Source organism: Dysidea avara, chromosome 2 (genome assembly GCF_963678975.1).
Source record: "Dysidea avara chromosome 2, odDysAvar1.4, whole genome shotgun sequence".
Taxonomy (NCBI): Eukaryota; Metazoa; Porifera; class Demospongiae; order Dictyoceratida; family Dysideidae; genus Dysidea; species Dysidea avara.
Window position 1 is genome coordinate 24,148,019 of NC_089273.1, and position 11,722 is coordinate 24,159,740.

The 11,722-nt window shown below is 33.7% G+C and overlaps 1 protein-coding gene across 1 annotated transcript; it reads right to left on the reverse strand.

Moving 5' to 3' along the window:
• Nucleotides 1–4,757: 4,757 nt before the first annotated feature.
• On the reverse strand, nucleotides 4,758–11,293 carry LOC136246902 (uncharacterized). The gene is made up of 2 exons (XM_066038494.1): nucleotides 9,373–11,293; nucleotides 4,758–9,133 (listed from the first exon to the last, which is right to left on the reverse strand). The coding sequence occupies exons 1-2, from the start codon at nucleotides 11,190–11,192 to the stop codon at nucleotides 4,939–4,941; spliced, it is 6,015 nt and encodes a 2,004-aa protein (XP_065894566.1). The 5' UTR covers nucleotides 11,193–11,293; the 3' UTR covers nucleotides 4,758–4,938.
• Nucleotides 11,294–11,722: the final 429 nt, after the last annotated feature.

The window sequence follows — 11,722 nt, forward strand, 5'->3', positions numbered from 1 at the left end:
GCTGACCTTCAGGGTTTACGAGCTAGTGAAGCACCTCAAGCCACTGTTCCATCTACCTTACTGATCATACCTTACAGGCCAGATATCGTTGTATATAACTCAGGCAAACCCTCTGTTGCTTTACTTGAACTAACCTGCCCTCTAGACTCATAACACAATATTCAATCTGCTCGGGTCTAGAAAACAAAACAAGGCTGAGTATCATCAACTGCTTGCAGAATTTGATCACTTACAGATCCCAAACTATTATGAAACTTTTGAAATTAGTGTGCTAGGTCACTACCTACTTACCTTCTTCCATTCAGAACATCAAGAACTTTAATTGGCATGCATTGTACAACTTTGTGTGACCACCAAATCTTCCATCCGAAAGATCCTCAACAATGTTGCTCATCAATGTATGACATGTTTGCAAAAGATTTTCTTGGCCAGGAATTGTAGTGATTGGTCAACCAAACACTTAACTTAATTTTGTCTTGTAATTATTTTTGTTGCTGTTGTTGTTAGTCTTTTCTTATTTTATTTTTTACATGTACACACTTCTTGCCGTCCCTACAAGATTTCATTTTGCTTGATTTGATTGTGGTCACACGAGACCGAGGACTAATAATGAATTGTATGTATCATCTTATTACTAATGATGGTTCTCTCTCTGTGGGGGAGTCTCTGTATTTTGAACTGGAAATTTTTGACTGTGTCACGAGTCAATACATTGCCAAACTCAATGAGCTGAGCATTATCTGAAGGTGAAATCCTTTGAGAAAAGACTCAGCACACATGGAAGGTGAAGAATGAGGTGAAATCCTACTAGTTGTGTTATTACAAAATAATGTTTATAGCTTAATTTCGCTTGTTGTGAGGTGTACTTGTGCGGAAAATCTGTGCTGAACACTCTGGATACTGATTACTCAAGAAATGAGAGGTAATTTCGATGAGGAATTACTGGTGAACTAGTACATCGACTGAGTTGAAAGACTGATATCACGTGATTCAACAATGGAGCAGATCAGGTTCTTGTCATCTACATGGCTAGTAAGCTACACTGTAGCATAGAGATATTATAAGCAGCAAACAGCAGTATTGTACCCACATAGCTAGCCTTTTAAGCATTTTTTTGTTGTTAAAACAAATGTGTGTGCATGAGTCCCATCAAGGCTTACAGCTGCATGGGGGATGGGTGGCTGGCTTTCTCACAACCAGGTCTGCGCCCAGGTTGAGAGGTCTGCCCTCTTCTTGTGGAGGAAAAGTCATGTGTAATATACTTGACCATGTATATAGTCACATGTTTGGGAAGTACTCTCGGATGAGTTGGAGTTTGGTGAAATAGCGCCATTAGCGGGTGCTTGTATAAAAGGAAGCTTAGGCAGGGTGTGTATCATTTAATTATAACTTTAGTGAGTTACTCTGGTAATCTGCTTGATCATATGCATAATGGCATGAGATGTCATGATATCCCTGTCCCACCAGACTTGAGCTATCAAACATATGTGTGAAGATGCACCACCATGCACAGAAACAAGGGACACAACATACAGTCACCACTTCACTCGATTGTCATAATCATAATTAAACTCTCTGGGTCAAGGTTGAGACCAACTGCAGTACAAGTGCTCAAATTAACAATGATAATTTAATTTGATGTGCAGTGAATAAGGGGGTGGCACTCCAATATATCCTGTACTCTGATCTTCATCCTCGATCAAAATAAAAGTCAAACAAGAAATTTGCAGTAGGTCAAAAGATAAGTTTGTTCATGAAGTACATGCCACAATTGATACTTTTAGAATTACAGCATAACCTTAAATTACAAAAATTTGGTCAAGAATCAAGCATGGATTTTAGTGTAAGTCAAGGATCAAAGCTTAATTTTCGGGTTTGACAACTTTGATCGAGGATGAAGATCGGAGCATAGGGTATATTGGAGTGCCACCCTATTGAGTGAAGTGATAGTTAAAGCACCAAGACTTCGACTGCCACCGCAGGTACACCTGTCTATGTGACAACATGCACTGCAATGGCTGATACAGTAGCCACATATATATGTTAGGGTCCGCAATTTGAAATTTTGCAAATAAATTCCCCTACCATTGTGGGATGTTCATTGTAGCATTCTATTCCTAGATCTACCATGAAACTGGAGGCACAATGTCTTGTCTTCACAGAAATATCAATTTTTAGTATCTCATGAGATGCAGATTTTATTTTAAATTTCTTGTTCCATACAAAGTACTGGATAAGACTTGGTTCCAGTCACAGTGTTGCTTTCTTTCTTTTTTTAAATCAGGAAATGAAACATGTATTTTCGAATTCAAGTGCTGCCCTGCCAGCCAAGAAAAGACAACCAATTGCAACTCTTCCCTATAGTGATTTGATAAGGTTGGATGCATAGTCTGTTAGTCTCGAAAGGAACTAAAACTTCTCACCATCCGGGTGAAGAGTTTAAAAATTACTGTGTGTTATTCCACGAGATTCTCTTAATGATGCCAAAATCCTTTCCAGTACTTCTGATGCCACAGCCACAGTGGTCATATAATTTTGTTTAGAATGATGATAAACGATAGTTCAAAAAGTTTGGTAGTAGCAGCAGTTGGTGTTTCTGTGATTATGATGTTGTATACCAGCAGCTTGCCAGGAGTTCCATCTATCCTGAATCAAAAATGAAAGATTTTGTACTTTTTTGGTTTGTTTTGGGATATTTTGTAACATGGTGGTGATGTAGGGTGATCTAGTAAAGATTTGAAGCTGCTGTGGAGCATGAGAAGTGAAGTCAAATTTAGATGATTTGTCTGCCTCCTCCTGTGGTACAGAGCTTAGCTATAGAACAACACATGGAAGCTTTGGGTGAAATAATAATTGACAACCGCTGGTACCAAACAGGGATGCCTTTTGCCATAGTTCTAGATAATAGGGCCACCCAATTTTTGATTCTATTGATGTTCAACGTGGATCAGTAATGGCAACAATTTGATTCATTGACACAGGATAGGGCAGAGTTTGCTTCTCTGCCCACAGTTTGAGCGAGGCAGAGACTTTTATATATTTGAAATGCTGCATTTGTGAAAACAAAAAAGAAAATCTATAATTACATGTAATCATTGTTGTGGCTGCAGAAGCTCTGGAAATGGCTAGAGAGGACAATATAATTTTTAATGATTTGACACTTATCACCCAGATGGTGAAAAGGCTCAGATCTTTTCTAGCTTAACAACACAGGCAGACTATGCATCCAGCTATATCAAAATACTATGAGGAAGAGTTGGTTTCTCTTGTCCTGGGTTGTAGGGCAGTTTGGAATCGTATTTCTCTATTTTTTTTTAAATTTACCAAAAAAGCAACCCTGTGCAAGGCACCCATGCAGCCAATCATTTGCTTATTACTGTAGAGACAGTACGTACTTTTTAACTACAACAACTCTGGATATGATCTGGCTAACTGCTCTAGTTACCTGTTATACAGTTTATTTAAACAACAATGCATTGCTAGTGTTACAGGTGCATAATTGCTCTGTTTAGTATCACTCCAGATATAGGAGATGAAAACAAGTGATCTGCTAGATTTGGATACTGGTAGGTAGCTAATGAAATTCCTACATTTTGTAACTTGCTGTGACCAAATATAAGTAATGTCATAGGTTCAAAATTGCTGGATATATAGCCTGCATTCCAATGAACTTTTGTAACATTAACATCAACACTACAAACAAGTTTTACATTAATTTGACAATTTTCTGAAACCTCTAGAAGTGTTTAGGAATTTTAAGATGGAAATTTAAAAGATATTATTCTCTTTATCGGATCATTTTGATGCATTTGTATTTTAAATGCTTTACAACACATCTGTACATTATTGTAAGTTCACACACATGTGTGTACACATGTAAAAACATTGGTATAGTGTGTACCGATAGTCTCATATACTGGTGGCTGAAAACTGAAGTATGTAAATATATCTAGCTAATAAGAAAAGTGCTGGACCTGCAAAAACAGAGCATGCTGCAGTATGTAGGCACTAATTACTCACATCACTTAGGATTAGAATATCTGTATTTGGAACTTGACTTATATTATTTATTTAGCAAAGGATGGAATTGAGTGCATGCCCTACCAAAAATATCATTAAAGGTTATGTAGTTGGCAAAAAAAAAAATTAGTGCATGAAATGTGTTAAATTACAGTACCTGTATGAGCAATTTAAATATTGTAAGAAAAGCACGTATATACCAGCTAGATGAGTTAGCTATCCTATACTAGAATGTATATGTGATAGCATGATAGCAAATCTTGATCTCCTCATTGTAATTATACTATTACATACCATTTGCTGAAGAATATCAAACTTTCTTACAGCAAGTACAAAAGCTATTGCAGTTGCATTACTGCAGTTATTTTTGAGGCACTGCATGTTTAATTATTTTTAGGGTTCAAACAAATATTTTATTATTCGAATATCATTTCTGGTATTCGAATATTCATTTCAAAGGAAATATATAACATCAGTGCGTAGAGTACATGGAAATTCTTGATCTTACATAAGCATATCTATGACATAAGTGATCAAATCATGTTGATTCTGAATTGTATTAAAGAGACATCTTGTACAACAGGATTATTGATATCCTGTCCATACCAATTAATGCTGAAAAAGAATATTCGAATATTCGGTAGTTGTGAATAAAGAATATTCGAATAGTAAAAACCACTATTCATTTGAGCCCTAATTATTTTGTGTAAAAGAAATCACTTTAAATGTGTTGCATATTGTATCTCAATCAAAATTATAATAAGTATTGTACTAAGGCTAATTCCATAAAGGATGTAGTAATGGTGCATACAGTATAATAATTAGAAAACAATGAGTGATATATTTACAGTACATATGAGTGCATTCCATAGCAACTTTTTCTTTATAACCATGTGTAGTGTGGCTAAACATTCTTGTCTAAAAGTTACAGTAGTTCAGTAATGTGAGAGAAGAAAGGATTCTTCTAATCATATGTTCACCGCCGCATTCAAATTCACATTCAGAAAAGTCCAAATGTTTTAAAGCAGAGTTTTTGAGAAGAGCTGATGCTATGCCAGCAGCTGCTTTGTTACTAATTATTGTGCAGCTTAAATCAAGATGTTCTAAGGTAGAAATTGACTGTAAAGCACTTGCAATATTTAGAAGTCCTTCTTCTTTTACTTTGCATTCAAAAAGTGATAAATGTATTAATGGTAAATGATGCTGAATTGCAAATGAGATTTCTTTTGCGGCTTCATTTGGAATGCAAATTGAATCTAAAATAAGAGTCTGAATAGAATAGGATTGCTGCAAACTAGTAGCTACCACTATCACCCCTTCTTGCTGTAATTTGGTTTTGGATAAATTGAGATAGGAGAGACAAGTGCAATTAGCAATGATAATTGCAAGAAACGTTGCTGTTTCATTATTTATAACACAAGACTCCAAATTCAAATGTTGCAAAGATGTCATGCTAACGAGTGCAGACATAATAGCTTGACCATTTAATGCTGATAACACAGTCCAAGAAAAATTTAAGTATTTAATTGCACTACTTTTGATGGCTTTAGCAATTGCTACAGAATCTTGATAATCTATTGTATTGCTGCTTAAATCCAAAGAGTGCAAATTTAGTTTAGCACTAACTAAAGGATTAAATAGCTGCACAGATTTTATTTCTGTGTTTGCTAAATTCAAATAGTTTAAATTTTTATTGCAAAAACCAAGGTTTGCCATCTGCCTTGCGACCTCTTCATTAACCCTGTTTGATGCAATATCCAGATGCCGCAGTGTACTAATGCTATCGAATGCTTTCAATATTGCTAAAAATCCAGTTTCATTTATCCCACACTGTGCCACATTAAGATGCTCTAATTTTGTATTGCTTCTAATAGCAGCAGCTAAACATATAGCTACTTTGTCATTAATTGGGTTTAATGATGCATTCAAGTATCTCAAATTTTTTGCTGCTTTAAACGCATTGAATAGAACAAGACTATCCTCTCCAGAAAAGCAGTTGGAAATATTCAAATGTTCCAGTGAATAATGACATTTTAAAGCAATAGCTATTCTTTCAGCAGCTTGTCTAGTAATCTTGATTTTGCTAATGTCAAGATGGCATAAAAATGTGAGATCAGTTAAAGAATCTCCAATAGTCTGAACTGCAACATCTTCCAAGTTGCAGTTGCTGATATTCAAATATTTTAAAGTATTCTTTGTATCACGTAAAAGATGTCCTATACTTATTGCAACACGAATACCTCTCAGGTAATTTTGACTAATATTTAAATGTTGCAAGGTAGAAAATTTATGCATTTTCACAAATTTTTCAATGTGCAATGCAGACAGACAACAGTTAGACATATTTAAATGCTGTAGTATGGTACTTTTACTAAAAAGAAATGCTAACTTTTGAGCTACATAGTCACTAATGACATTTGACTCAATGTTGAAATACTTTAGCACATTAATTGACACCAGTCTATTCACAATTTGTTGTAAATGAGAACTCTTCAAGTGGCAATTTGATAAATCCAAGTGTTCCAACTTTGAGTAGTAAACAATAGATGCTAAAATACTTGTAGATGAAGAAATGCAGTTAGAACTCATGTTTAAGTATGTTAATGTCCCTATTTGATTAAAAGCAAAAGTCTTAAGTGCTATCGAACTTGTGTTTAGTCTAAAGCAATTGGGAAGGTTCAATTTGTTGAGTGAACTATTAGCATCAATGACATCTCCTAACTTTGTAGCAGAAACATTGGTGACAATATTATTTCCTAGATCAAGGCTTATCAAAGTACTTATCTTTGACAGTGCATCAAATATCTTAACTATTCCAGTGTCTCGTAAGTTGCAACTATTTAAATTCAAGTGCTCCAATGACATGTTGTGGTTGATAATTGAAGCTACCTCAACAGCAGACTCATCATTAATAGTATTATAACTCACATCAATATACTTTAGGCTTGATGTATTTCTGAGAGCCTTAGCTACAGTTTTTATAACTGATGTTGATAATTCACATTTAATCATGCTAAGGTGACACATAGATTGATAATTGTTGCAAAGTATCATCATATCTCTTGCAACATCATCAGTTATGTTACAACTTGCAATTTCCAGTATGTGAAGTGTACCATTGATAAGTAATCCTTTTAACATTTTAATCACTAGGTTTAGATCAGCGCTTCCTGTAAATACAAATTCATACCTCCTCTTACACATTGACAAAATTCCACTTAGTGTTGGAAGAGCTCTGAATATTGGTTTTACATATTCTTTAGGCCTTGACTGATCTTCTTTGTAGCTGACACAAGTAATATAGCAATTACTCTGTAGACTTCCATATTTTATGCTTTCTTGTTCAATGCACAGTGTACTACAATGCAATGTTTTAATGGTTCTTTCCATTTGCTGAAACTGATGAAGACTGTTACGGAAATATAATTTAGAATGGTGATTTATGTTATCAAATAAAATACATTCTGATTCCAATAAACAGTTTATCATCACAATATTTATCAAACTTTTTTGAGCACTTTGCATATCATAGTGGTAAGTAGAAGTGATAGATAAGTTGTATAATACTACAGTAACAGAATCAGTGTTAAACAATGTTGACTTATGAGGTTGGTGTGCTTCTGGTGAATTCACCTGTACAGTTGTAATAGCATCTAACAGGTCTATATCAGTTAGCTCATTGTCACAGAAATTTATTTCAGATACTTTACAAATTATAATTATTTCAGCAATAAGTACGGCTGACCCTGCTTGTAATTTATTGTGTGATAGATTCAATGATGTAATAGTAGACTTATTATTCTTCAAAGATTGTAACATCACATAAATCTCATTATATCTTATACCGCAACCAGAGAAATCTATCACTTTCCACTGTCTGTAGACATTTGATAAAATCAAGGTAAGCTCATCATTTATTAAAGGATTGTCACAATCAATTAACTGCCACTGATCAATAGGTAAATTTTCTAGTATATTTTTTACTAAACAGTGATCTAAACAATTGCCATATAACCTATTTTCTGTCATACAAATGTAGGCAATTTTCTGTTTTAAATGCTCACCAAGCTTTTGACAGACTTTAAAAACACAGGCATCTCTTAAGCGTGGTTCAATCATATACACTGCAAGATTTTCAGTATGCATATTAAAGCTTTGGAAAATTGTATCTTTGTCAAACAAAATAATACCTTGGAAACAATAAAATGAGCATTTTGTTATGTGATATTCAACAATAATTGATCTAAGAAAAGTAACCTGATTATCAATGATGCAATTTCCTAACAGAACTGAAGAAACCATTTTCCCACCTACTTTGTTAATGATAACCAGTGGAATTCCAAGATCTAAATTGAGAATCTTTTTTCCACTATAATAATCATTTATAATTGAATTTATTATTGCTTTCTTATGAATTTTATTGTCGCATACTATTAGTATTTTTATAATAGTATGTTTCATAGCATTGATGATACAACTGGTACTATCTGATGTGACTTGATTGCTTGAAATATCTAGTTTCTTTATGCAGTTAGGCAGAATTTGCACAGAAAGTAATAACTCGCAAAACAAGTTACACAATTTATCTGTTAGCTCACACCTATCAATAGTTAGACTGCCACAGTGCATCAGTTTCTCGCATAGTGCTGGTCCTATAGTACATTGATCCTTTGTGAAGAGCACACATTGTGACAATTCAATTGTTGCTAGACTATCACCAGTAGTTTGCAATGCTTTGAGTAACAGATCTTGTTCCATGCTAAATGCAAATAAATTTGTACTCGAGCTTATTATGTATCGAATTTTCTTTTTGAAACTTTTGAGGTAATGGATAAACTTAACTGCTGTTGCATTAGAACGACCTACCTCAAATAAGGTAATGCTGACACCCAGATCTTCTTTCAGTATGGAAACAACAGTTTTCAAAGTTTGCAAGTCCAAACAGTTGGAAATAAAGAGTTCATGTATAGGATACTTATCACATAGCAATTTACAAAATGACTTGGAAAGATTGTATTTTTGTAGACATGCCTGTGATAGTATGTCCCAAGAGTTCATCTTCAGAGCAGATTTACTGTAGTCTGTTGTTTTAATAGCAACTATTTTTATTCCTATATGTGACCCGGTCTGCGAAAAGGGCTCTTATAGCCTTTCCAATTATCCATGTTTGGCTAATCGTAACTCTTAATCTACTAAAGCTATCACCATGTAATTACACCCACAGCTACTGCCAGGTTAGGGTTGTTGAGTGACCAAATTGTAGGCTTGTACCATATTCACCAGTCAAGTTATGGGTTACCATATATATGCAATTGGAAAGGCTATAAGAGCCCTTTTCGCAGACTGGGTCACATATAACAATTCAACAGCTTTAGTTTTGATAAACGTTTAATGTTCACAGCATGCTCAAAATCATCACATGTGATCATTATTTTACCCTTTTCACAAATCATTTTAGTTGAATAGGATTTGGAGAATTGCAGTAATGTCATTTGCAGTTCTACAACATTCCACACAATATGCTTCTTGTTGGCATGTAAAATAAAAAGTATATTGTTTACTGCCTCTGCAGTGTTACACGTGGAGAAACACAATACCTTTGTTTGAGATTCTGCATACCTTTTTGCAATTCTAATAAATTCAATAATCACATCGTTATCTAAAATTTTATTTCTAACAGCGGCTTCACACCTTTGATTTGCACACTTCCATCTTGGAAAAAGAACTGAAACCTGATCCATTTCTTGTTTTATAATTAAACCACCAGCATGAATACAATTCTCATCATCAGCAATAAACTTTGAAATATGTGAAGAGCAGATTAGTTCTCCTGATTGTGACTTAAAGGACTCTGACACAACATGTTGAGTATGACTACTATAAATTGTCTCATTTACAATTAATGGAATTTTATGAACAAAATTTCTAATCTTTTTATCTGTGCAAATAATTTCATTTGTTAACGTGGAATTCCTACTTACCACTGTTCTCCTGTAAGAACATATCAGCTTATTAATAACACAGTAATGTAATAATTTGGTAAGAGTTGTGATGCAGGAAGATGTCAAAGCATTTCTTGTCAAATTAAGTTCATTAATGTAAATTTCCTTTTTCTTACTGAAAATTTCTTCACAAAGAATCCTACAGCCTTCATTTCCTATATTGCACCCTGACAGATCAATAGTATTCCACATTCTTGAATTGTCAATGTTTTTCAATATCAACATAGTTAATGCATAGTTACTCGGTTTCAAAGTATTTATTGATTGATTATTTTGCAACAATGCTGAAATGAAGTCACTATTTTTTGCATTAGAAATCAACATTGATTTTGACACTAATATAAATCTAATGTTCTTCATTATGCGCTTAGCATTTATAAGCTTAATAACTTTACTGATTTCATTATCCGTCAAATTAGCATTGCACATAATAATTTCATCAATATTAGAATGATTCATTAGTGTCATCAAAGCATTATCTAAATCACACTGCAAAATATTGCAGTTCAGTATATATAATGTATATTTAGAAATATTGTAATCAGACAAATCTTCAAAGAGCGATCCAATGTATTCAGAAATGTTTATTCTATTTACAATAAAAACTGCTGCACAATTTTGTATACTTTTTGATGAAGAGCTCAGATTGTTTAGAACGACCAAGGGTGTTTGTGATACAATACAAGTCAATGTATCATTGCCTTTGTGATATTCTGTAAGAATCAAGTCATCAATGTTCTTACTCCAACTTGTAATACACCTGATTACAATTCTTTTAATACTTTGATGCTGAATGTTAAAACTTATGTCAAAGTATGAGATCATAAAGTCATTTGATGCAAACTTCAAATTATTTTTTAATGTTTGAACCCTGAAGTGATCATAGAAAATTGAGTTAAACAGTATATTATACACATTCAGTTTGTCATTAGATGAAGTAGTGATGCATTGAGCAAAGGGTGTCACCTTGTGATGAAATGTTGGTTGGAAAAAAAGTGAAAAGATTATATCTGCTAACATCTCATTTTCAACACCTACAATAAGGGCAGCGATATTGAAAACTTGACCATCAAATACACTAGACGCTATATTAATTATTTCAGTAGTTTTGTCATCTACAAGGAAAAACTCATAGAAGTTACCCTTATAATCTAACATTGAGAGCTCCATGACTTGCTCAGTCAATAAGTGCTTTAACAAGTATACACTGTAAACATTATTTGTGTTGTCTCCAAGAGTAGTGCCTCTATTGACCAACAGTGGAATTTTATGCTTAAAGTTACAAAATAATGTTTTTGTATGAATGGTAGCGAAGCTGCAACAATTTCATGAAATTGTCTGTCAAATTTTGTGTTATAATTAGATTTTCAATAACACAATGGGTTAGTAAATCAATGAAAATCACAACTGACACTGATGTCAACATGTTGCAAGACAGATTCAAAACTTTTATATAACTGGTTTTACCACATTTAGAAAAACATTCGCAAAATATTTCCATTCCTGTGTCACCAATTTTACATCCTGATAAATCGATAGTGTTCCAATAGTTTGAGTGACTAACAAAGACATTTTTAAGCTGGGATATTTGAATATCACAGTTAACTACAGAAAAAGAATTAATTGCTGGTTTACACTGCATTATTGCAGAAATGACTTGAGCGTTTGAAATGTTGGAAAATAGTTTTGTAGCTGACACA

Coding starts and splice junctions, on each gene's coding strand:
- LOC136246902 (XM_066038494.1), bottom strand. CDS start 11,192: ATGGAGCTCTCAATGTTAGATTATAAGGGTAACTTCTATGAGTTTTTC. Junction 9,134..9,372: donor AAGCTGTTGAATTGTTATAT/GTGACCCAGTCT, acceptor CGGGTCACATAT/AGGAATAAAAATAGTTGCTA.